Raw genomic sequence first — 26,982 nt, forward strand, 5'->3', positions numbered from 1 at the left:
ACTTTTATTTCTTATTTCATGGACTAGGATTAATTCAGTTTAAAACCAGCTAATGATCTTTTAGTGAACTATTTCATATCACAATTTACTTCTACTATCCTAAACAGATGGCTAAATTAAGCATTTAAGTAACACATGGAATCCTCATGTAGTGGAGAAATATATGCATAATAATAATAATTTCTAAATGTAATCTTCTTCTATAAATAATGCATAGAAATCACTGTTATTGTTGCAAGACAGTAAGAACACCCACTATTTTAACAAATTGCTATGTAGTATATAAAGCTGTACCATATATATATATACATACACACAAACACATTATCCAGAATAAACTAAATAGTGAATTGTGAAATTGTTTTATAGAAGCGGTTTACATAAATCAGGACAAAAAACTAAAAGCACTGAGACCATTCAATGCAATTACAGCCTAATTCATGCTGTGCTTGCCTAATCTATATTTTTAATATAAAAGATGGCAAAGAAAACATCTTCACTTTCAAATGTTGTCTAAAAATTTATTTTCAAAAATATCTCCCCACGTCCTTTTATCCAAAGTACAATTTTCATCTCAAGGTGTGCTGGTGTGCATTGTCATACGTGCCAACATTCTTTAAAAGATAACACATGCAAAATCTTTTATTCAGCAATCTTAGTGTTATTGATGTGACAACAGACAGCAGACTAAAGTATTTCATGTGAGTCTTGTGTTTTTGCTAATAGCAAGTAATTTCTTTAGCTAACAATGAAGATAGTACAGAAACAGCATTTAGTCATGAAAATCATGTTGATGTTCAATCAGTTAGTAAATACATTCATATCCTTCAATAAAATAGTGCTAAACTTTTTTTTTTTTTTTTTTTTTTTTTTTTTTGCTAACTAACAAGAAGTAAATATGAGAGGCAAAATAATCTCTGTTGCTGAATCATTATAACAAGAAATTAAGCTTGTGTTGCAAAATTACATTGGCAGCCCTCAGTGCTTACTAACCACTTCATAGAAACATCTTTGTTCTTCCTATGCTTCATTTTCTCCCCTTTCAAAGATCAATACTAGCTGCAAATGGATATGGGATGATCCAGATAACATATTTACTGTGAAAGAGATGGTAGCTGATACTGTATGCACGAACATGACATCAAATTCAAATACTGTATTACTACTGACAATATATATTTAAATATATATTTAAAAAAATTCCATCTTTCATGAAGCATTTTATAAGGCTATTCTACCTGCCAGAGCTGTGCTCACCTAAGAACTTACAGCTTAGTAAGAACATAACAGTGGATAGAAACATCACTATCTCAAGACAAGATTAAAAGAAAAAGGAAAGCTCACAAGGTCTGTACCTACTAAAAGAAGTAAAGAGCAAGTAGTGAGGGGGTGACTTCTGGTGTCATTTGGCATGCGAATACAGTGGCCAAGCAAAACAGGTTTATGAATATCAATGACTAGCTATCATGAAATGTGAATTTTCTTAAGAGTAGCCATAATTCATAACCATAGTAATAATGGTCTTCTCTTTCAAATGAAATATTAAATACATATGAAATATTAATATTCTTACTTAGTACTACCTCCCTTAATAAAGCTAACATTTCAAATGAAGATTATGATAAAAACTATAAACACTCCATGTATTGAAGCTTAAAAGTTTCAAATATAAACTTCAATTTTTTTGAAAGGAATTAGTGGATAGTGGAGAGGATTCCATAAAGAAATAAATTCAGCTGCAAACAGTAGTTTATATAACTAACAATGATTTTAAATATGACCACTAGGTGGAAATATTGTACTTACAGTTGGGGATGTGGCTGCCGACAGCAACGGTAAAATTCCTCCACAAGCAATAATAATATTGTCAACCATCTGGGAAATGAGGTGTATTGTGTTGTGTACAAAAATAATATTTTCATTGCTATTGACAAAGTCCATCACTGACTTTGTGGAGTGACTGCAAGAACACACACAAAAAAAGGCTAGATTAAAACCAAATAATTAAAATGAAAGTTCGGTCAAACTTATTCTTTATAATCAGAACACAAATGTTTCTCTATTATTAAAGGAGATCCTTATCTACAAGTTTTTCCATGCAAATTGTCAAAAATATAAACAGCAGTAGTCTAATGGACAAGTTGACTGGTACCTAATTTCACACTAGGATTTGTTTCAGATACACAATTGAGAGGAATGGCTCAAAATCTTTTATTTCCATCATGCAGTACCTTAATTCAGAAGCAGTTCTACTGTAAGCAACGTGATTATTTCTTCAGTGTGAAAGTTATTATTCAGCTGATTAACAGAGTTCAACATAGTGCACATAGTGCTATCTAAAGTAGCCCTCAAAATACCTAATGAAATTAGTCAGGAGCTTTTGATCATGACTTTTTCTAAACTGTAATTTCAAAAGGCTAATCTGTTAGAGTATCATTGATTGAGAAACCTGCTGACAGTGTTTTAAGGCAGAAAACCAATGACCTGGTAATATTTTGACCTAGTATAAACTTTATTAACTAATATTAACTTTAGCATTAGACAAAACTTTGCAAGACAGATATGCTCTTGCCTGTCATGTCAACAACAAATTGGTGAGAAACTGTCCCACAAAACAGTTCTCCCCAAAATATAAAAAGTTGTGTGAAAACACTGAAGAATTCTGAGCCTATTCACAGTATGGTTTTTTTTTTTAGAACAACCTTTTGCCAGTCAGAAAACAAAAATCAAAAACTTCAATTGAAAATATACAAAATAAAATGTTCACCTGCAAGTGTCACATAGCAGAAAGGATAAAAAAAAATATTTTATAAAAAAATTAAATTAAATTAAATTGCTTATTCCTCAACGACTGCCACAAAACAGTAAATCAAACTATAAACTAAATGCAATATAAACAGGTGCTTTGAAACAAATAAAGTAAACTTTTCTATAAATTAATTATTCTGTTCTGGAAATGAGATTATACAATGTCTACCATACTTAAGGGCAACTTAAGGGCACTGGTAACTAGAAGTTTCTGTTAAAGTGTGCAAAAAGCTAGAAAATCATATTGTTGTCATTAGAAGTAACATAACCAGAAAAACTAACTACACCCAGAAGCTGGCATGTAAAATAAAATTATCAAAACTACAAAAGGTGCTTAGAAGAATTTATAGGACAGAGTATTCATTTGTAAGATTTGCAGGTAGAGAAGCTCTAGTGCTAAACATACGCTGAGACAGCAGCTCAGTTTAGTCAGGTATATATGAATTACACAGTCTCTGAAGCAAATGGATGCTGAACCCATGATAAGGAGATGTTATAAAGTGGGAAGAGTGAAAAGAGTAGATAAAAGATATAGTAAAGCACTTCAGCTTAAGCCAACTCTATCCTTTCCCATTATCATTGTAACATCCATTCTACAACGCATCTGATTTTTCCTTGTTGACAGAAACACAAAACAGGATTTAAATGAGAAGCAGTCATCTACCTTCTCCAAACATGTACATCTGTTTCTAGTGCAAAAAGCAAGTCTGTCAGGAGACGCTGGTGCATGGGAGACCATTTAAACTCTGGAATACGAAACATAGTTGTGCGTGGACCTGGACTAAACTGTCGCCGCTGCTCTTCTGTCATTGGCATCCCTCGAAATCCCAAGTCAACACGTAAATCTCGGTCTTGCTGGGTGACAGATCGACCTTGTACCGCCTATAATAACAAGAAGTTCAGAAGTCACGTTATGTTTCTGTAATGTGTTTTTGGATAGATTACAGACTATGAGAAAGGATAGGCTAATGCTGAACTCAAGCCCATACAACAGCAGATACTGATAATTCAGCATAGGAACTATCATTTACTAAAGCTGCTACTTCAAATCAATCAGCACTGCAGTGCCATAGCTTGCCTTCCTTTTTTATTCACATTCTTCACTTGAAATATCACAGAAAAGACCAAATACAGCATGTACAAGGTCAGCAGTTACAAAACACTGTCATATGAAACAACTTATTTTTATGCAGCTACACAATTTTCCTTGAATATTTTACTCAGAAATATGAAAAAACTACATAGTGGTGGGATTCAGTGTACTTGTGCATACAGTTCATCATTTTCTAAAACCAGTTTATTCATCTTGTATTTTTAGCAGAGTCATTAGAGAATCAAATCTATTCTCCAAAACACAGTTTTGACAATTTTGTTACATTTTGCTAATAGTTTAACAGTTTTATGGATCCTCTGGACATTCTTTAGATTCTCCCAGCAAGTAGAAGATGTGGATTTTATGACTTTTCTTTCCTGCATTCAGGTTGACTTATTAGGATCAATATTGCGGTGGTTTCTATGTTCTATTCTTTTTCCTTAGAATGATCTTTAAATAATTATTTTCTTTTTTTTCTTAGAATTAACTAAGAATTTAATCCTTTGAATTATTTTTATACAGTATGACTTCAATTCTATTTTTATTGTTTCATAGCTTAGATCACAGAAGGAAGTTTATTTTATTTCCTTTGACATTTGACCTACAATTTGAATGAAGGAACTGGGGCTGTTTAGTCTGGGGAAGAGGAGGCTGAGGGGAAACCTTATTGCTCTCTTAAAATACCTGAAAGGTGATTGCAGCAAGAGTGGGGTTGATCTCTTCTCACTGGTGACAGATGACAGGACAAGGGGAAATGGCCTCAAGTTGCACCAGGGTAAGTTTAGGCTGGATATGAGGAAAAACTTCTTTACAGAAAGGGTTGTTAAGCACTGGAATAGGCTGCCCAGGGAGGTGGTTGAGTCACCATCCCAGGATGTGTTTAAAAACCATTTGGATGTGGTGCTCAGGGACATGATTTAGCGGAGGGTTGTTAGAGTTAGGGTAGGATGGTTAGGTTGTGGTTGGACTCAGTGATCTTTAAGGTCTTTTCCAACCTGAGCAATTCTATGATTCTATGATTCTGTCATTGACAAAAGCACATTAAATCTTTTTTGAAATATGCGTGAGATCCCATCTGTAGTTAGTTGGGTGTTTTTTTGCCTGCCTTCACTCCATTTGAGTAAGACATGATTACTACATTCTGATAAGACGGGGAACTGATAGTAGGTATGTTTTTAGAAAAAAATTAAGTTAGCATAGCCATTCTCACACTAGTTGTTCCCTTTTGGATACAACTATATGCATTTTCCATGACACTTGCAGTAATGGAATCATACCAGAACAGAGTAGCTTTTTATCAAGTCAATAGTGCTGTAGTTGCAACACTATCTTTGACGTGTAGTGCTCAAACTACCATGAAAACCAACTATTTACTTGGGTGGCCAGCCTTAAAAACAAACCAAATGGTGTTTTCAGTGGTCTCAAAGCTGTTGAAATCAAATCTAAAGTGTTCATATATGCTGCAATCAAATCTAACTGTAATTTTATCACTGTTCTTTACTCATGAAAACGATAATCCTTGCTTAGAACTATAGGATGCTTTAGGTTGGAACAGATCCTTAGAGACAACAACTTTCAATCCATTTTCAATATTTAATACATGTTTCTATTAAAAAAAACCCACAAACTTTTAAGTTCATTTAAACAGAAATTACCTAACTATGGACACCTTACAGTTCTCATTGGGTATTTCAAAACATGTAAAGAAGTGATTTAAAGATTATGACAATTTTGGTGATTACACTGTTAATAACTTTTTTTTTTTTTTTTGAGAAAACTATTTAAGAGATATTATTTGCTTAAACAAACTCATTGTAGTTTATCAAGGATTTTAGTGGGAAATAAATGCAATTTAAGTAACATGGACAATCAAATGAGGTAAATAAGTTTAAGAGTTGTGCTTTGGATGTGTACTCAGTTTCTACACAGTTTGTAAATCCAAATGATCTGTTAGGAATTTTCTGTCAATGTAAGGATGAAGCATTTTGAAAATATTTCCATTTTCCTAACCTATGTTTTTATAAAAGTTTGTTAAGATTTACATATAATTTTTTATCCTAACATATAGTTATAGGCTTGAGGAGTTTTTATAATTCAAGCACTGTAGGCAGAATTCATCAAAGAGGCTAAAGGACAGAATAGTCATAATTTTCTACACAAACAATGTTTGACAGTAGTATGAAATCATTAAAGACATCTTACTAACTCAGTATTTATTTGTATATATCACTTCATAGCAAATGAATACTTTCAGTTGCTTTTTACTCTATTAAAAAAAAAAACAAACAAAAACATTTCAAAATAAAAACTATCCGCTCCTTTTTCTTGTTCTTGTCCATTTTCTCCCATTTATCAGTTTGAATGTTATTAACAGTCTTAATTTTAAGACCACAAATAGGTTCCTATCAATCTTCCTATCAAGAGTTTTCACGACTTGTTCTTTATTACACAGAATACTTCCAAACACAGAAACATCTACGCAATACTTGATATTCTTGTCCCTGATGTGATGAGGAATTTCATAGTTTTGAAAAATGCTTACAAGATAACTCTATGCATTTCTTATAATTGCTACCTAGGGAAAGTTTTGAATTCTATCTGCTCTCCTGTTCAGAAGAAAAGTTATTTCCATAGAAGAGAGACTGAGAGGAGAAAGACTTTAGAACCCACTAATCAGAGTAACCAATACTCTGATTGGTTTATATGGTACATACTATACAGCACCAAGAAAAGCAGTTTTTGTAAGTAATGGCTGTTCCACAGTTTCAGGAGGCCTGCTTCAAATCCTAGAAGAAAAATAGTGCTGTGCATTGTGGACACTATAGTAAGATAGTTAATTTGTTAAGATAATGAAGTTTTTCACTCAATAACATTCTCAAAAGCAAACTTTGATTACTTACTAGAGTCTATCAACAATTTTAATACGTAAATGAATTTTGTTCTGCAGAAACAGAAAGAATCCCTAAGAAGAAAGTAGATATCTCTTCTTTTAGTGATGATCTCTGGTCTGGAACTCAAATCACAGTTTTTCTTCCACTTTCCCTAAATTAACTCCTTTCTTTGCTTGGATTTAATGTGGTGAATATTTATGGCAGCATTCCTGTATAGGAAGGAGAAAGTGTACTAAAGTTCTATAAGACAAACTACTCTGAGAATGACCCAGTGAGAGGAAAGAAACACTTCTATGTGTATCCCATAACAAAAACAGAGATATTTCTAATCTTATAAGACATGCTAGTAAGAGGCCTAAAACAGAATTCTATAAGCAATAGTTAATCTGTCTACATAAAATAAGGAAAATGGATGAGAGATTCTCTTAGCTTTTTTTTTTTTTTTTTTAATTAAAGCATGCACAACCACAACAGTTATTTTTTACACAGATGTAAAGATAAGAAATTTTCAAAGCAAATTGGCTTGCAGGATTTCCTTTCCATTCAGGAAATATACTTCAAAAATCTCTCAGACCTCAAACTGCTAATGTATTCGGAAGTAAAGAAGAGTGATTATATGAGATGTAAATAGCTACAGCACTTGAAAGTTACCTGGGTAGTGGTAGTGGTCTGGATCTTCCGTATCTCCTTTCCTGCTTCTTTACCATCATCAGATCTTTCTGTGTCTGATATTATACTTCCTGCATCAACATTAGGTACAGTTTTGCTACCAGAAGATTCTGTCTCAAGAGTTGTGGCAGTCATTTCAGCGTATTCTAATCCTTTAGATGATGAAGCCAACTCCCTCTCAGAAATACTACTCATTCCATCTGAAGTTGTGTGAATCTTGAACTCCTTGTCCTCTATTATACTTGAAGTACATGTTATATCTACACTACCCGTCATATGTGCCAGTAATCCCAAATCATCATTTACACCAAGATGCATCTGTGTGTCTTGCACATTAGGAATAGAAATATGATTACTTGAAAGTTCAGGTAGAAGTTTCTCCTCCTGACTAGGTATTTTGTCAAAGAGAAATGAGGTACTGTTAGTAGAAGGTTCATCTTTCTCATCAGCCAGAGTTATTAATGGACCATTATCTTTTTCCTCATTCTTCTTAATAATACCTACACTTCCATGAACATTGTTTTGGAGCTTCTCAACAGCAGCACTATATACATTATCTAGAAGTGATTCAACTTCTACAAGTGCACCATTTTCTCCAGTTACTAGTGTCTCTGGTGATAAATCCATATCATCAAGTTTTACTTCAGTAGCTTCTACCTTTTCAGCTTTTATATCAACTAAAAGATCATGAACTTCTACATGCACTCCTCCTCCTGGTCTCTCCGCACTTCCAAGTACATCATCAGACACCTTTGTAGCCATGAGCAAGTCCCTCGTATCAGTACTGACAGGGTAATCTGTTTCACTTTCTGGACTTTGGCTTTGTGAAAGGTCTTCTATCTCTCGGATTTCCATTCCACCTTTTGCTCCTGTTGTCTGAGATGAAAGACCTGAGATAGTGCTTACATTACCCTTCTTCCCCTTTTTTATGTTTTCTTCCTCTTGCCTTTGATACTCTTCATACATTTTTGCTAGGTACTCCTTGTGAGCCTCATATGTGACCTTAAGAAATAAGAGATTATGTGGATGAATACATACTGTATCACACTGGACAAAAATTAAAAAGAATCTTAACAAATTCCACCTTGACATGTATGGAGATAGCCACCAGATGGCACCAAGTCACTTTAAATCTTATCTAAATACATTACTAGTGCCTGTGAGGGAGTTACCAGTATATAAAAACATCCAGTCGTTTCTTACCTTGGAATGAGCTATAGAAAGAGTATCCACCCACACTCTCCAGCCTCCCCATTCATATTTTATTGCATGATACAAGAGAATACGGAATATGTTGTAAACCATCTCTGTGATCTTCTGCTCTTCAGAATTCTTAGGGTTAATGTATCCCAGAGAAAACATCCAGTCCTGCCACACTGAACACTGAAGTAAACATCTAAAGTGAAATAATTAGGTCAAAATATATCCAAAGAAAGCTTTTTATTTTAATATTATGATGGTTAAAAGAGGAGAAAAGTAACATGGTGCATCTACTCTGAAAGTAATTCCAATGGTAAGAGAAAACCTAGAAAATACATCAGGGTCAATAAAAATTTAAACTATGTTCTTAAAAGAATAACCAAATACTATTTGTGGGATAAGGAAAAATTACCACAGACATATTACATTTATTTTTATAGATTCCATTTAAACTGTAGAGTATACAATCCTACGTACAATACAACAGATTGCTATTACCCACAAGTGAAGGATGAGAAAATGCTGTCCATAGTGACATACCTTCTGTTTTCACGGCTATTACTAAAGAGTTTTATCATATCAGACAAGAATAAACGTCGAACTTCCATCAGCTCTGCACTTGGTGTGGAGTTTTTTAACAGTGTTGCCACCACCTTGAGAATCACTTTGAAAGAATAAATTAGTTACAATAACACATTTTAAAAACATTTGGTTTAAAAACAAAATACATTAACATAAAACTAATTAAAATTAAATTTCAGAAACGAATGTAAACAGTAACTGAAACCCAAACACACCTGATAGATGCTAATTAATTATTCATGCTTCCCGAGCCACATCCTTTCAAAGAAAATAAAATATCAAGGTAATATCTTTATTGTTCAAAAATAATATATAATTCTTACTTGGATTCTGTATTTTCACTGTAGAATCTGGTTCTGGATGGGGTTTATGAACAACTTGAGTGCATACTTGTTCTGTCAAAATCTAAAACACAGAAGTTTAGCATTTTAATTAAATGCTACAGCATATATTTTTATTATTAATATTTTTTTAAGGTCACCATTTATCATAGCCACATTGTAACTTCATATAAAAAATCTTGGGAAAATATTTTTATTCTTCAAGAATAGAATCAAGCTGATGTTTTAGGTAGCTCAATAAATACTCAATGTGTTTTAAAGAGATACACTATGAAAAATGTAATCTCCTTGTTGTGCTTCATGTTTGACTTGAAATGTTATTTCTCAAAGAAGGACAAAGCATATTAGCAATGCGAAGAGAATTGCCTAAGATCCTATTCCAATGCTCACTTTTTGCCTTAATCTCTTCAAAATTTCTAGCTCCTTAAAGCCTTTAACACCTGACCACTGGAGATAAAAAGGGTAGGGTTTTTTTGCTTGAAACATTTGCAAATTCCTAATGAAGTAATTCCTATTAACAGAGTACTTACTGTCAGATTGTATTTATTGTTGTTTGGACTGTGAGTATGTATTTGTTACAGTGAGCAAAATCAACGTATTTGTCTTGGTTCAAAGATACACCAAATGTGTATAACAACTCTAATGTATGAACTGCAATACAGGTGTTGAATAAATACATCAGCTATATTTAAGAAAATCTCTAGTAAAATGTTTTATACTAAACAAAGATTATGGAAGTTTTCACAACCAGCATTAAAAATGAAGCCGATTGATTAAATCTTGCTGTGAGCCAAAAATAGCTTTCCTATAAATTTCATCTGTAGAAAGTGACTTAATGCTATTTAATCAGAAAGCTGGTGAAATCAATAACTTATTCTGGTTTAAGATCCATTAATGGTGGGACATGTTAAAAATGCAAGAGTATCTCATTAAAAAGTTTACTTCTGTTTAGTTAAGATACCCTGTGTATATATTGAATGTGAGATAGATCCAACAATCAACCCTCCCATTATCACCCTCAAAACAAACACATTTTTTTCCAAGAAGTGAAATCAGATCAGATATATTGTCTCTGCAGTAGCAATAAATGATAATAATAAACTAAAGTGAATTTCTAGCAGTACGTAGATTATCTCAGCATTTCTGCTATGTTAACTTGGCATTAATTTCGTAAATCTGTGGTAGGATTCTGAAAGAGTTTGAAAATACTCATCACCCTTCAGAAAACTGCAGTTCTGATTTTAATGCTGCATTAAGAAACATGTCAAAATTAGGAAATCTCAGAATTGGAATGAAAATTTCAGAAATAAAGAACAAGAGACAGTAGTCAAAATTTGCCTGAGGAGGATGCTGAGCAACATGAAAAAACTTTAAAGTTCGCAGTGCCTTGAGCAGGAAGTTAACCTAGGCAACCTCCAGAAGTTCCTTCCAAGCTAATTTTTCTATTCTGCTAATTTAAGAGAATATCATTTGAACATAAAAAGATTTTAATAAACAATATCTTTTTAAGAAAACTGCATTTTCTAAAAATATCCTTCATTCATAAACTTCCTATTCACTGATCAAAAATTCTTTCCTGAACACCATATATCCAAAGATATTTTCTTATATTCCTTCCGTATCCAAACCTAATATTTCTTGAAAATGGATTTTGTTTTCCTCAGCTCAGAGAGAGGAGTAGTCATATACTGCATTACATAGGAATAGCCATGTTATCTGACATAATGACAAAGACAGATCAGTCTCCTGTTTCACAAATTGTCCCTGAAAAATTAATTAGTCTGTATTGAGGCAAAACCACATATGTTTTGCAGCAGGCTACCTGTCACTGGTTCTACAGTTGCATACATTTGCAACTCTGAAGAGTAAGCTAAAAGTTTTGTGGTATTAATGCTGGATTTCCGAGAAACGTATTTAAGCAACTACATAAACAAAACATATAATTAAATCATTTCACTAGTAATTCATATTTATTTTGAAGCATACCCTTAGCTCATTCATTAATCAATAATCAAACTAATATCATTTGTAAACACACTATCTTTGAGTAGGTTTTTACATATTGATGTTTAATATAGAATGCAAATGCTTGCTTGTAAGAGAATATTTAGAATAACTACAACAGTCCATGGATAAATCTTTTGTTCTGCTGTGGTCCCATGGCTCTACCCTAACTATAAGCTAACATAACTGGAAACTTAAGCTTTGAAGTGCATTTGAGTTACAATTAGTCACTCATGCATCTTCCCAGTTCTCAAAGAACTTTAATCTGCTACATGCAGATTGAAAACAAGTGTGTATGGATGGATTCACAGCATTATCAGAAATGTATTAAATTAGGTGATATCAAAGTATGAGTGAAAACTGATATTGAGAGTCAATAAGGTCAAATAGTATGCTCAAAAATCATAAGATTCAAGACAAATACTTGTGTACCTGAACTGAAGGCATTTAGGTACTTTTATAAAGTTCCTTCTCTTAATCCCTTAAAATTGGAGCAGAAAGTTGCTTTTTCAAAGTGACTGAAATTTAACTATACCAACTCAATATTCTCAACTGAGCATGTTCATGTGTGAAGACTTCAGATAGTAGGTTTAAAGATATTAATTTTCTGTGGGGTCTTTTTTGATTTTATTTTCTTTTAACCACACTTGTAAAATCCAACAAATTAGCATATTGCTTATACATCATATTGTGTAACAACTAATATTAGTTTGGAAGTAAGTCAATGATTCACGTATTAACAGTCTAACTGGGAATTTGGAGGATATACAATTTGGGGCTCAATTCCTTCACACAGACAGGTTGAGTAAATTTGGTAAGAGCACATTTAGATCTTTTCACTATGAAATTTACAGTGTCATCTGGTAAAATACTTTTTACGAAACAAATTGTCAGAGTCTGTCATAGGATTGCTGGACCAAGATTAGATAGGATTATTCTTGCTCTATCTGTTCAGATTTTACGAAGTCCAAAGATTGTATCTTGAAAATCAGTTGCAGATATAATATCGCGCACAGGAAAATATAAAAAAGAGGGCTGTGCTACTTCTGAAGATGACAGATGAAACACGGTAGGAAAGAAGATGGAGATGAATGCTTTTTTAATTGGTTTCCAAAGGGCGAGATGATCTTCTAGAAACTGGGGGAAGTTAAGAGGCCATCATTACAGATGTTGGAAGAACATCCAGAGAGACTCAAGTTGCCAAGCCACAACAGAGTAAGCTTGCTAAGCCAGAGAAGTCATCTGATGCGTACAACAAAAAATCCCTGGGCATATGAGTATGTCATTGGTAAACAGATGATGATCAAGTATTTACAAACATAGCAGAAACTTTTCTACATGACACAGATTCAGAACTCTAAATACAAGCACTCATGAAGTATTCCTATATCTTTTCAGGAACCAATCCTCAATATCCACTACATTTTTCTGTGTCTGAAAGAAAAAAAAAAAAAACACTTTTTTTTCCCCAATGAAAAAGTCCTCAGAATAGAATCTAGTTGTCATTTTAGGAAAAAGAACTGAAGGTTTGACAGTATGCAGTTGAAGGCATACAGAAATGGTTTTGGAACAATAATGTATAAGTTAAACTGTTCACCATTAAAACTTATGTCTCTATGAGAAACTGGTGGATATTTAAATGCTTATAAGTCACATTTACTCTTCTCAGAAAGTATCTTTGTTCAGCTATCATTTTACTACTAGTTTACTAGTTGAAAAAGAAAAACAGCAATTTTCGAAAGAAAAAAAGTTTTAGCATAGAAGAGCAGCTTCAGGTCCTGGTCCCCCCCTTTTTTTTTTCTTTTTTTAAAGTGATCAACATCTTAAGTATTAGGATCTATTATATTGCCATATTGCCCTGTGTAAAACTATAAGGTTTTATAAAGAATATGTAAAAAGTATGACATTGCCAACAACAGTCAAAATATAGAATCATAGAATCACAAAGGTTGGAAAAGACCTCCAAGATTATCCAACCATCCAGCTATCACCAACCTTTCTCAGTAAACCTTGTCCATTAGTACAGCATCTAAACGTTTCTTGAACATCTACAGGAATGGTGACTCCATCACCTCCATGAACAGCCCAATCCAGTGCCTGACCGCTCTTTTGATGAAGAAAGTTTTCCCAATGTCCAACCTGAATCCCCCTCACCTAACTTGAGGCCATTCCCTCCCATCCCATCACCAGTTATGTGGAAGAAGACGCTGACCCTCTCCCCCACTACCCCCCAACCAGAACCTCCCTTCAGATAGCTGTATAGAGCGCTAAGGTTTCCCCTGAGCCTCCTCTTCTCCAGACTAAACAATCCCAGTTCCACTAGCTGCTCCTCATAAGACTTGTGCTCCAGATCCCTCACCTGCTTTGTTGCCCTTCTATGGACACGTTCCAGGGCCTCAATGTCTTTCTTGTAGTGAGAGGCCCAAAACTGAACACAGTACTCCAGGTGCAGCCTCACCAGAGCTGAGTACAGATGGACAATCACTTCCCTGCTCCTGCTGGCAACATATTTCTGATACAAGCCAGGATGCCACTGACCTTCTTGGCCACCTCAAACATTGCTAACTCCTGTTTAGCTGAGTGTGGCAAAATACTGAGCCAAAGTGATCTTTCTTAAAATTTCTATCTAAAATTTTCTCAGATGTCTTGCAAATCAGAATATTTCAAAGCACAGAGTATTAAAAGCTAATATAAAAATTTAATTCAGCCATAAATTTTACCACAGAGATTAAAATCTGTATGTTTAATAATTTGTACCTCATAAAGCGTATTATATGTTGTAACCGTCACTGTATTTGTATGCAGCATCAACCTTTCTCCAAGAAGAGTGAAAAGACTGTGAGTATGCATGATTTCAACCTTTCGTCTGAAAGAGAAAATAAAAATATGCCAGCTATGTCTAAGATATTAAAGTAAATGCAAAAAAACGAAAGCTAAATATTTTCATGTTGTACTGAAGAGTTTTATAACCAGTTATTCTGTAAATATTATGAATCAAACATAATTTCTTTCCCAATATGAATGCTATTGTAGGAATATACAAATGCTGTTGCAGTAATACAGAAAGGTTCTCAGCAAGAAATTGTGTATTTAGAATGTGCTTTTGTGTTAAAAAAAAATGGCCCACAATTCTCATACACCATAATCCAAAAAAAGTATGAAATTCAAAGTGATTGAGGTGAATTTTACAGTCAGGACCAAGAAAAATATCATCTTAAAAAGCTGAAAAGAAAGCAGTTCACATCAGTGAATTCCATCTGTCCCTAAAAACTAGTATTGCTTAATGAGATACAGCATTATAAATAGAATACTTACTGTATATTTCATCATTATATTTATCTACTACTATAAAAATACAAAATAAAAATAATTATTCAGATTAATTAGTAATCCACATGAAAGCTTTAAAACAATATAAAAGAAAATACAACGAAGTTTCCCAATCGTTCATTCAAAAGTTTACAAAGTCCCTTTTCCTGATTACTGATCATAACACCAAAGGCTTAAATTACACTGATTTGTTCTAGAACTTTTGAAAGGAATACTATAATTTTCAAATATCCATAAGAGAAAGTGGCAACATCTTATAACAGTGTGTACTTTTCTGCACACTGAAGAGAGAGTTATCACAGAATCTTTTGAGTTGGAAGGGACCTTTAAAGGTCATCAAGTCCAATAGCTCTGCAATGAACAAGGACACTTACAACTAGATCAGGTTGCTTAGAGTTCATGAGTTATAAGAAAAACTACACGTATTCAATCTTGTGAGCTATGAGGTAGTGCATGGAAGACATTTCAGAACAAGCATATCTAATCATTGCAGAAAAAAAAAATGTTAAACAGCATATATAGCACAGGTTAATACATTGTGTATCTATATTTTGCTGTATTTGAGATTATATATATTTTCAAATAGAATATTATAAATGTAAAAGCACATATAACTCTGTTTTAGGAAGATTTAAATGTGTAGATTAAAAAAAAAAAAAAGCACAAGTAAATGACTATAACTGTTTTCAGTGATGAAGTAGGAAAAGTCAAGGAGGCAGAGAAGGAAAAGAACAGGATTTTGCCTCCTTCAAAGGTTAGGCAAAATAAGCTATCATCACAGATCACAAAGAAAATTCAAATAATTTAACTAATCTCCCAGCACATCACTAGTTGCTTCTCCAGGTAATCAATTACATTCACTCTATAGCTTAATCTGCACAGAATATCTATGAATGGTAATTGCTTTTTCATGCATACACTGGTTATTAACATTGTATTGTTTCAGGTTTCATGAATTATAACATCTCTTTATGCAATTATGCTTTAGCATATTAAAATAGAATTGCAACAGAATGCCTGTTTCCTGTAATATAAAATAAATTTATAAGTAGTTTATAATTTTATGTGGTTTACATTTTTATAATTTCTTAGAATATCCTGTATTTGACCACAGTTTTATATAACCATGCATATGAAGATGTGTGTGTGTGTGCACAAATGGGCACATATCACAGGCATTAGCTGTGAAATATTAAAATGAGGAGGATTTTTACATGCTGAAGTCGACCGTAAAGTGAACATTTCCCAATAACCCAGAGGTTGCTTTGTTGTTTTTTTTTTTCCTAAATGAAAGTAACAGAATATTCAAAGATATCTTGGAAGATGCAGAACATACAAATGGATTTCAATGAAAAATAAGTTATTTAACTTAAACTCTAGTTTGCTAGGTATGTTATAAATGAATTATACAAATGTACTTATTTGGAAAAAGGCCTCAAATCAAATCTTCAACTGGTGTACTTTACTTAATCCAACTTCAATTAATTTGAATGATTTTCAGTAAGTAATGTTAGAAATGTCCTTTGAGATTCTTGAGTGGTCTAAGAATTTGCTTTATCAATTCCCAGAACACTACTTGGCTTGCTCAATTCCAAAAGAAAATCCCATTTGTGAGCATGTTCTCAGTTAACCGTCTCTCAATTATGGTGTCATACTTTATTGACCTTACTGAGACAAGTGTGTCTAGCAATACTGCACTCCGGCTGACCTCAAAGCTTCTTTTCCTACTATGGTTTTATATGATGAAGTCTACTGTGAAGAGCATTGCTAATTTCCATCCTACACACTGGAATATTTTAATACAGTGGAGAAAGTGAGCAGCCCAGGTTACACAGTACTGTATTTAATTCTTTTTAATACTGTTTTAATTCTTTTTTATTTCCAAATGAGGAAAAATGAGACTCAGTACACCTATTCTGTGACACTGGCTCATTTTAAATGTGACTATTTCTTCCTTCCTTTGGTGCAGAGGCATATTCTTATGTGCTTTTTTTTATTGATCATCTTCTTATTTTGTTTACTTTCCTTTCTGAACATTTCCCAGTGGAATAACTTATTCTATTTCATCTTTCCCATCAGTATAAAGCTATTTTTAAAAGTACTGCCCTAAAACATTTACTGTACTGACACTGAAAATCTCAGTCACAAATTTTTGATGACAGTCACATATTTCCTATTACCTTTAACTGAACATACAATTTGTTAAAATGTATTTTTGGAAAATGTTTTAAAATAATTTTAAGGTTTAATTTTCAGTATATAATACATCTGGCAGATAATCAATCTAATTTTTCAAACGTCATTATAGGAACAAGTTAACTACAAGACTTATTTTTTCTTACAGTATAAAGACATCAGCTGCACATTATTAAATAAAAAAACTTAGAAAACTTTAAGTTATTTCTGAAGACTATCAAATTAATTAAGGCAATTATGACAAAAGGACAAGATCTGTGAACTAACGTACACTACTACAATAATTTTAAAATTACACTTACTTATGACCCAAGTGTTTGAGAAAATATCCAAGGACTTTCAAAGCTTGCACCCATATACTCTCACTTTTGGAAGCCAAAAGTTTATAAATTACTCTAAAAAAGGAGAACAAATTCAATACTTTAAACATCACACTTACAACTTGTTTTTCACTGAACAGTAATATTTTATAATGAGGTTATGAAATAATAATAAACTCAACCATTTACACAAAATGAAAGGATACACTAAAACAACAAGCACAGCATAAGAATTTGATCACAAATTCTTTGGGTCAGAGGCATGGTGTCTCGTCACTCAGTTCAATGCTTCAAAACAGACAGCAAAAACTTCCCTAATGTTTCTATAGCAGAAAAATAAAATCAAAGGCAGGCTGAGCAGCTGTGGCTCAAGACAAAGGGAAAAAACTGGAACATAGTCACATCTTGGAGTTTCTTGTGGTACCTGGATGCTACAGAAAACAATTGTTTTCCAAAGTACTTTCACAATAACACAAAATAAAAATCTATAGCAAACATTAAATTATTAGCAATAAACACTGAAAAAAATGCATTACCAAAGTAGGTATTAAAAAAAAAAAACACAGAAATACTGCTTGTCTGGTAATGATCAGTTACTGAGTCTATGAACAATTACATAAACATATAAATTCCACAGATATTTTTTAAAATATTTTCAGAGAAAATTAAAGAGGGTTAAGGCATGATCTCTCTCATCTTCCTCTTCTTCTCCCCAAATTATGTAGAGCAATCAAAGATAGAGTATTCAAAATAATTCTGAGATAGATACTTGGTTTTTTGATGCTTCTTGCTAATTACATATTCTATTTGAGACTGAGAAACAAGTACAGCAGTTCATTTACCTTCAAATATGATAGCGATAATCTCAAGAGGAAAACTTCTGCCTCTGAGATATCAAAACAGTCTATTTCTGAAGTTATAGCTTAAATAACTAAAATTCTTGAAAAATCATCATGTGTGATATTGTGAAAAAGAAGAAATCTGGGGAGTGATAATACTGAAACTGCTTTTAAAATGTTTTCTCACTTCGCTGTCTTACCGTATCCCATTTCTCTGATCAAAGGCAGGTATCATGGATGCTGGATGTTCAGACATTAGTGCCACCAGCAGCTGCAGCACATCATGAATATTTTCATCCTGTATGACAAGCACCAATGTTATTCTACAAACTAACCTCTACAGCAGGCTTCTCATAGACATCGTACAATTGATTACAGTAAAGGATAGGTAATTAAAGGGATGTACCTCGTGCATTGTTAGCAAGTAATTTAATATGCTCTGCAGTTCATCTTCTTTTACACCTCGATCCTGAAAAAATGAGATGGGATATTTTTTCAGAGAAAATTCACTCTTCAATGCTTGGCCTAAGAAAAACTTGAACTGAGCCAAATAATCCTATAAAATTACTATTTAAATTCAAAGAGCTACTCTATTTTTTTCCCTTTCGTTCCCTCATCACATTGGCAGTACAAAATAGCCTGAATGTAGCCTTCTGTTCTTGCTAGATACAACTCTTATAGTGTGGACCCCCAGATGATATCAACTATTGTTGTCACTCCTCAAAGCCCCAACACAAAACCAGAAAAAATTATAGGAATGAGCTGGGGCAGAAAATACTGTTTTCCAGACAAGCCTCAAATGGCAGATTATAACTCAAAGACCATCTGTAACCAGAAAAAGTACTAAACTTTTCATGCAGCAGTAGGACCTAAAAACCAATAAAGCAGTAACTAAGTTAACAACTTCCACAACCTTTTCCTTTGATCTTTCTAGTATCAATCTATTTTCACATAAAAATAAGCCCAAGTACCTGAACAGTTCTGCAGTATTACATATTATTTCTGGAAGTACTTTTAATAAAATATATATATCTTAGTTTGGCGACGTTAATAAGAAATATTCTATGGATTTTCTACTCTTATGTTCATCGTTAGTATGTGCATCAACATTAAAATTAACCAGAAACAGATATAATACCTGATAGGTAGCACATATTTACTACTCTGGAAGAGCTTATTACTAAAAAGAAAGAACCTATGCAACAGTCTCAAAGATTTCCATCTGGAATAACTTATTTTACCTTCAATATAAGTTGTTTCAAGAACAGAAGCATGAATGCTCTTAGTGATATGATTTCTTTCTGTGAGGGTCGAGGACCATCTGGAAGAAGCAAAATATACCACATTTAAATATAAGCTAATTTCTTTAATAACTGCAGCTTCTTCAGAAAATCACAGTTCTTAGAACAGATTTCATATTTTATTCGTTATATAAGAGCACATATTTACAAATGATATCATTTAAAACCTTACAGAATTACATTTTATAACACTATATAACTTGAGTACAGTTTCATCTTAAAAAAAAAAAAAAAAAGAAATCCAGATATGTATATATAGGTCTATATATAAATGTTAAAGACATAAGAACATGAAGAGCAATAACAAGATTGCAACTCACACAGCTAAATTAAGGTATATACTCTATAGATTTTCTTCTATGAGCTGGGAGTTGCAAATTCTAATACAGGCAGCAATTCTATTGACAAAACCTAGTCAACTGACCCAATGTCACGATAAAAATGCCCAATTCAGGATAAAAAAATCAATATTCCACTGTCTACATTGAGTGAAATTCCACTGACTTCAACAGTAGTTTAGACACACCTACAGAAATCTACATTGTGAACTTACAGGAGTCTGAATATAAAGGTGAATTTTATGTAAAATGTGATGACAATCACTCAGAACAACTAAGCCAGTATGTGAAATGCCATAAGAATGAAGTCCAAAAGAGCAGGAATTAATGAAATATTAGTCATGGCCATTACCTGCAAGCAGAAACTGAAGCCATTTAATCAAAGAGAACTAAGGGTTTGCAAATAAAAATGTTAAATTTAAGCCACCAGAAAGACTGTCTGTAATTCTTTATCCTGAAAAAAATGTGCTTGCGGAAGTATAATAGTAAAAGAAAAGTAACCAAAACACCGAGTAAGAAACAAAGAGCTAAAACAACTATATTCACTTGAACCTTGCTGTATGGATACTACATTCTCCCCTTTCATAAATAGCTAAGGTTGAACTGGAAATTTCTTTTTAAAATTCCTACTTTTCAAACAATGTGTGCCAGTCTTAGATTTTGTACAGTGAATGTTGATGAAGGTTAATTTACAGATTCACAGTTAATTCACATTTCTGCTTGAAGGTGAGATGGAAGAAAAAGAGTAGCTGATTCCCTCAAGTTTTCTTCCCTGCTCTGTATGGGAGAGAGAGAAGAACTGGGTACTTTTCTGAAAGAAGCAAATAAGTCTCAGCCTTCTTCTCCTACCATCACATGCAACAACAGCAAGTACAATCTAGTATATAGGCTTTGATGCTACAGGAACTGTTTTCTTGAATACTATCTAATGGTACTATGAAATGCCTATCATTAAAACAATTGGACATTTTGCTACTAAATGCAGTACATTAAAAAGCACACGTTTTTCTGGTTTGTTTCTAGCCAGCATTTATTTTTTTCCCCTAACTGAAATGCAGAATTGACTCCTCTAACTGTATCACAGAAACCTGTGTCTTCACGTTTCCTCTTTCCTCCTACACTCTATCAGGATTCATATCAGACAATATCTGAAAACCAGGCCTAAAAAACAAGGTGTTTTGTCTCTCCTGAAAGACCGTAATTATGGAAACAGAAAGTGGAACACTAAGTCAGTGGAGAGCTCTGCAAAACATTTCTGTAACAGAAATTTCAAGAAAGGATTAAAAAGATATCCCAAATGAACTGTCGAAAGGTACTTGAGTTTCATACTTCTTATTCAAATACCCATAGTTTCTCTGGAGATATGGGAGAGCCCTTTTCAGTTCTTCAACACACAAGGAACACAAAAGGCATTTCTGCTTGCAGGTTATATGCCAACCAGCACAATAATGTTTTCAATCCTTCACTGCTATTTATTCCTTGTTTGTTAGTTGCACCTTGAATATTCATTGCCTTTGAGTTAGGAAAAAACAGATAGCTTCTACTCAAAATACTTCAATACTTTGAAATTAAAAGAGGACTGGCAGAGAAAAAGAACAAGCTAGAGAAACTGGAAGCTGAGTAGCTACAAATACTGGAAGAAAGGACTGCAGAAAGAGTAATGCAACATTCACCTAATATAGATTGAACATAACAAATCTGGGATTTTTTAAGGTACCTAAAACAAATTGCCACTGCAATTTGTAACTTCATCAGTCTTTCTGACGTCATTACCAGTTAAAGAAGGATTGTTAAAAATGCATTATTGACAAAAATTGTATAATTTATTCTGTACAGGAGCCATAAGTCCTTATACAAAATAGTAACTTGTAACTTGTCAAAAACAAAAGATGCCTTCTTTATTCCACGTCACAATGAGTCATTAAATCATTTCCTGCTTTTAGATTCTATATGTATTTATTTATTGCAGGAAGCACATGAGCTACATCAGACTTTTTTTGTTCACTCAGTGCTGTACCACTCTCAGCACATTGATGTTTTCAGAGAATATCATGCAGTTGTTAAACAATTCCAGCAAAGGATTTTGAAGGCATAAATATCCCCATAGGCATTTTTTTTCCCCTGAAATTTACAAAACTGTACAAAAAATTAAGTCAGCGATATAAGTAATTTTTTTTAAGTTCAGAAATGTTGTAGTTGTTTAAAAAATGTTTAAAAGCCCAACAGCCTATATATACATCCAAAGATTAAAGTAACAAAAGCATGCCTAAATTTTTTTGTCTGTCACAGATAGTATATGCACCTTCTCAAATCCACTCATGGCTTGACATTCCTTTAAATATCACTCTGGTATGTATTTTGAAAAGATGAACCCTCAAACAAAAAGACTGATAATGTAATGTGAAGATTTCTCTAATAGTTTTAAGTATTATCATTGAAATACATCACTTTGCATAGCAAGATAAGAGGAGTTAAATAATTCTCCACTTATCCTATTTGTATCCAAAATCCACAGAAGAAAATAATTAAGGAAAGAAACTACCACTAAGCAATTTTTACTCAATTGCCTGCTTCACAGGCAATCTTTAGATGCTGCAAACATTTGAAAACTTTATGGTCTTGCATCTTCACATCTTATTCTGTAAAATTTAACAAAATGTTAAAGGCATTTATGTGGCAAATCAAGAGAATAGCTATAATCATAGTTCGAGTGCAAAATGTAAAACATAATCAACATTGGAGATTGTTTCCTGTGGAAATTGATTTTACTTATGCTGCTCTTCTTGATGCTAGAGTTATTTCAATGGTTTACTTTAACATGGCCTTCATCAAACACAAGTCAGCTTTTCTTGACATCTATTTACAACTGATAACTGAATCAAAAGCAAGCAAACAAAGAAGAGTAAAATAAGAAAGTAAAATCCATAGTTTTAAGATTAAAAAAATATTGATCCATATATGTGTGTCTAACTGCATATGAAATAGAAAATGATCAATCGAAATTATGAAAAAAATATGAAGAAACTATACGTTTTGAAAAAGTGCTTCTGATACTTGAGAAGGAAAAAAAAACACAATACAAATTTAGCATACTAAATCCAAGAAGAGATATCAGTTTGAAATAAGAAAGCAATAATGAAAGAGATTATAGAAAACAAATTTGAAACAAGTATTTGAGTTTATCAAATAATTCCAAGTGTTTACACCTCCTATTTTAAAAGCTGACTACCAGAAGAAGCAATGGTTGAACTTCCACATTTTTTAAAGAAAACAGCATTAGCCTAACAAAAAGCTTCAATATTCAGACAGTTTGGCTTTAAATGGGGTACACTAAACTGTCAGTACAGGAAATTTACCCACTTGGTGCTGTATTAAGACACAGGAAGGCAATAGGATCTTGAAGCAAAAAACTTGTATGTATGTAAGAGCAAAGCAAACTATCTCTGCCTAAAAAACGGTGCTCCCATACAAGACGCAAGCAATATGCAATTCAGATAGCTGTGTAACTAAGCTTACATTTTTAAAAGATATCAACTTATCTGAAAATAGTATAACACTGTCAAATTTCTGTTATTGTTAAGATTTATATTACTGTTTCCTTCAGGTTTGAAAAGTCTGCTGTCAAATTAGCTTAGAGTTTCAACTGTCTCCAATAAGGAGATATGCCATTTTGAAATGCTGGAGGGATGAGATGCCACCCAGAGGGACCATGACAGGCTCAAGAGGTGGGCCCATACAAACTTAATGAAGTTTAACAAGGTCAAGCACAAAGTCCTGCAGGCCATACCAAACACAAGTACAGGCTAGACAGTGAGTATATTGAGAAGGACTTGAGGGTGTTGATGGATGAAAAACTCAATGTGAGCTGACCTATTAAAAAGGGTCCAGAGAAGGGCCATGGACTTATTCAGAGGGCTAGTGCAACTTCAGGGAAAAATAACCCCCATTTTCAAGAAGAGAAAAAAAGAAGATATAGGGAATTACAGGCCAGTCAGTCTCACCTCTGACCCTGGCAAGATCATGGAGCAGATCCTCCTGAAAGTCCCACTAAGGCACATGGAAAATAATAATGAGGTGATCGGTGGTAACCAGCATGGCTTAACCACGAGAAGTCATGCCTGTGGATAAAGGAAGGGCAACAGATGTCATCTAACTGGACTTGTGCAAAGCATTTGACACTATCCCACATGTCATCCTGGTCGCTGAACTTGAGAAAAATAGATTTGACAGATGGACCGCCCTCTGGATAAGAAATTGGCTGGATGGTTGCACTCAGAGAGTTGCAGTCAACAGCTCAATGTCTAAATGGAGACCAGTGATGAGTGGTGTTTTTCAGGGTTTAGGGCTGGGATTGGTGTTACCTTTGTAGGTGACATGGACAGTGAGTGCACCCTCATTGCACCCTCACTGCAGACAACACCAAGCTGAGTGGTGCAGTTGACATGCTGGACGGAAGGGATGTTATCCAGAAGGACCTGCACAGGCTTGAGAGGTGAGCCCATGCCAACCTCTTGAAGTTCAACAAGTCCAGGAGCAAAGTCCTGCACCTGGCTTGAGGCAATCCCAAGCACAGATACAGGTTGGGTCAAGAATGGCTTGAGAACAACCCTGAGGAGGATTGGGAGTGTCAGCTGATGAAAGATTCAACATGAGTTGGCAATGCGTGCTTGCAGCCCAGAAAGCCAAAAGTATCTTGGGTTGCATCAAGAGAAGTGTGACCAGAAGGTTGAGGACGGTGACTCTGCCCCTCTACTCTGCCCTCGTGAGACCCCTCCTGGAGTACTATGCCCAGTTCTGGGGCTCCTACCACAAGAAGGACAAGGAGCTGTTGGAGCTCCTCCCCTACGAAGACAGGCTGAGAGAGCTGGGGCTCTTCAGCTGTGAGAAGAGAAAACCCTCAAGGGGAATGTTACAGCAGCCTTGCAGTACCTGAAAGGGGCCTATATAAAGGCTGGAGAGGGACTTTTTATAAGGGCATCTAGTGACAGGACAAGGGGAAATAGTTTTGAACTGAAAAAAAAAAAAAAAAAAAAAAAAAGTTGGTTCAGATCTGACAGTTTACTCAGAGAGTGGTGAGGCAGTGGCACAGGATGCCCAGATGCCCCCTCCTTGGAAATGCTCAGGATTAGATGTGGCCCCGGACAGCCTGATCTGGTGGGTGGCAATCCAGCCCATGGCAGGGCACCGCAGGGAGTTGGAACTTCAGAGGCTTTAAGTTCCCTTTCAAACTAATCCATACTGTGATTTTCTCCTATTATGATACTTTTCTGTTTCTTACAAACTTCTTTTTACTTTGTAACAAATGATAAAACGTGCAGAGAATATGTTGCGTAGTAGCTGCATGCAGTCTAATGAAATCAACACAAAAACAACATTCTGGAATAGTTTAATTTTCCAAATTACAAAAGTTGGGGAAGCTATGAATTGCTGAAAACAGAGATGTAAAGAAAAAGCATTAGGTAATATTATCTACAGCTTTTTCTATTTATAGTATTCTAAGATTATCACCTTGAATCCACCAGAGCCACAAAACATGTTGCTAAACTGCAGTTAATGATAAAAGAAAGGATAATGTCTAAGTGAAGAAAACTAATATCCAGGCAATCAAACATTTTGAGAAGTTTTCAAGAATTTTATCAATTGATGAAAGTAATTAATATGAGTTGGATAAAATAACTAAGATTAAGTCAATATGAAATTAATGTCAGCAACCCATCAAATCAGCAATTATATTTCCACAGTCATTTACTTGCAAATCATCAAACCACTTGCCACGTGTAACATAAGAGCAAGAAGTCCGACTGCTGATTCACATGGACAAAGAGCCGTAGCTATGTGATTTGCTGATACAGTATCACCTCACTGATCATCTTTCCTGATAAGCCAACAAGTTTCAACTCAGTGCAATGCCCATTTTTAGATGAGAAATATGACAAAGTACTTTCTTTCATAAGACCTTCTGCAGATTAAACAACAGGGAAGAGGATAAGGAAGAAAGAAGAAAGATGTAATTTGAAAAAAAAGGCAATATTGTCTGTAAATCTAACTCAAAAAAGTGGAAATGCAGATGTAGTGGCTAAAAATCTGTATGCTGAAAATGTACATTGCCTCACCATTTACTGAATGCTTTCCCAACTACACTATGCAGGCCTTAGGAATTATGATTTTTGTTGTACTGCTACAACAAACAAGCAGTAATCTGCATTATCTGATTACCTTTCAGGGACCTATCTGGTTGCATCCTTAAAGAAATAGAAGATGTCTCTAGTCTGAAATTGACACAAATAAAAGAGTTTACTATTCCCTCAAAATACATAGGAAATTGAGATAAAAATAGGGAAGTAAAACATCCATATGTATGCTAACTTCGAGTTAACTGATTCATTTCTCCTCCCTAAATCTGTGTCCTTTGTACTCCATGTTCAGATTTTAAAGAATAGATTGTATATTTTTTTCTGGCTACTCAGTTGGCATTACACTTACAAATACTCAAAAAATACAGCTAACTGCAGAGAGGCAGATCTAAGGAAGACAAAAGCAATACAAATCTTCTGCAGAAAGAAATGTTGCACAACTTCCACAAAGAGCAAAGCCAGCCAGAGGGAATTCTGGAATATGCAATACATTCATGAAGTCTTGTTAGGTAATAGTATCACGACACAGCACGATAGGAACTCTGTTCAATTAAAAGACAAAAAAAGCATGATAGTAATAGCAAGAAAACAATATTATCAAATTCACAATCTCAAAGTAGTTGAACTATCTTCCAGATCACTGTCTAGAAGTAAATATGGCTGACATCTGGAAGATTCACCTCTCAGTAGATGGTCATTTAACAGTGCAATTGTAATTGCAGTGTAGCTCTTATAAACTCATTGACTGGGTTTTTAACATAATAATTTATCTCTGAGTTAAGAGTGGTTAACTTGTCTGGTGAAAAACTGTACCTAGGCAGTACTGCAGGGCAACCCACAGCTGAATAGGACATCCAAAGTGTCAGGCAGGAGAGAGTCAACCGTATGGTAGGATTCATCTCATCCTAATTTCAAATGTCTACAGCATACTTACGA

The 26,982-nt window shown here is 34.0% G+C and overlaps 1 protein-coding gene across 5 annotated transcripts in view; it reads right to left on the minus strand.

Annotated features, from left to right (window-relative positions):
- The window catches only part of NBEA (neurobeachin), a 472,765-nt gene that overhangs the window by 320,453 nt on the left and 125,330 nt on the right, over positions 1–26,982 (minus strand). For all 5 annotated transcript variants that reach the window (XM_090133132.1, XM_090133143.1, XM_090133133.1 and 2 more), the window contains exons 14-24: positions 19,515–19,594; positions 18,680–18,742; positions 18,474–18,571; positions 17,417–17,509; positions 14,346–14,454; positions 9,567–9,648; positions 9,202–9,325; positions 8,665–8,857; positions 7,444–8,463; positions 3,473–3,690; positions 1,807–1,960 (exon numbers count right to left, since the gene is read on the minus strand). In XM_090133132.1, coding sequence (XP_089989258.1) covers positions 1,807–1,960; positions 3,473–3,690; positions 7,444–8,463; positions 8,665–8,857; positions 9,202–9,325; positions 9,567–9,648; positions 14,346–14,454; positions 17,417–17,509; positions 18,474–18,571; positions 18,680–18,742; positions 19,515–19,594 — 2,234 coding nt within the window. The remainder of the gene's footprint in view (positions 1–1,806; positions 1,961–3,472; positions 3,691–7,443; positions 8,464–8,664; positions 8,858–9,201; positions 9,326–9,566; positions 9,649–14,345; positions 14,455–17,416; positions 17,510–18,473; positions 18,572–18,679; positions 18,743–19,514; positions 19,595–26,982) is intronic.

This window comes from Phasianus colchicus, chromosome 1, assembly GCF_987193195.1.
Source record: "Phasianus colchicus chromosome 1, bPhaCol1.hap1.1, whole genome shotgun sequence".
NCBI classification, from domain to species: Eukaryota; Metazoa; Chordata; class Aves; order Galliformes; family Phasianidae; genus Phasianus; species Phasianus colchicus.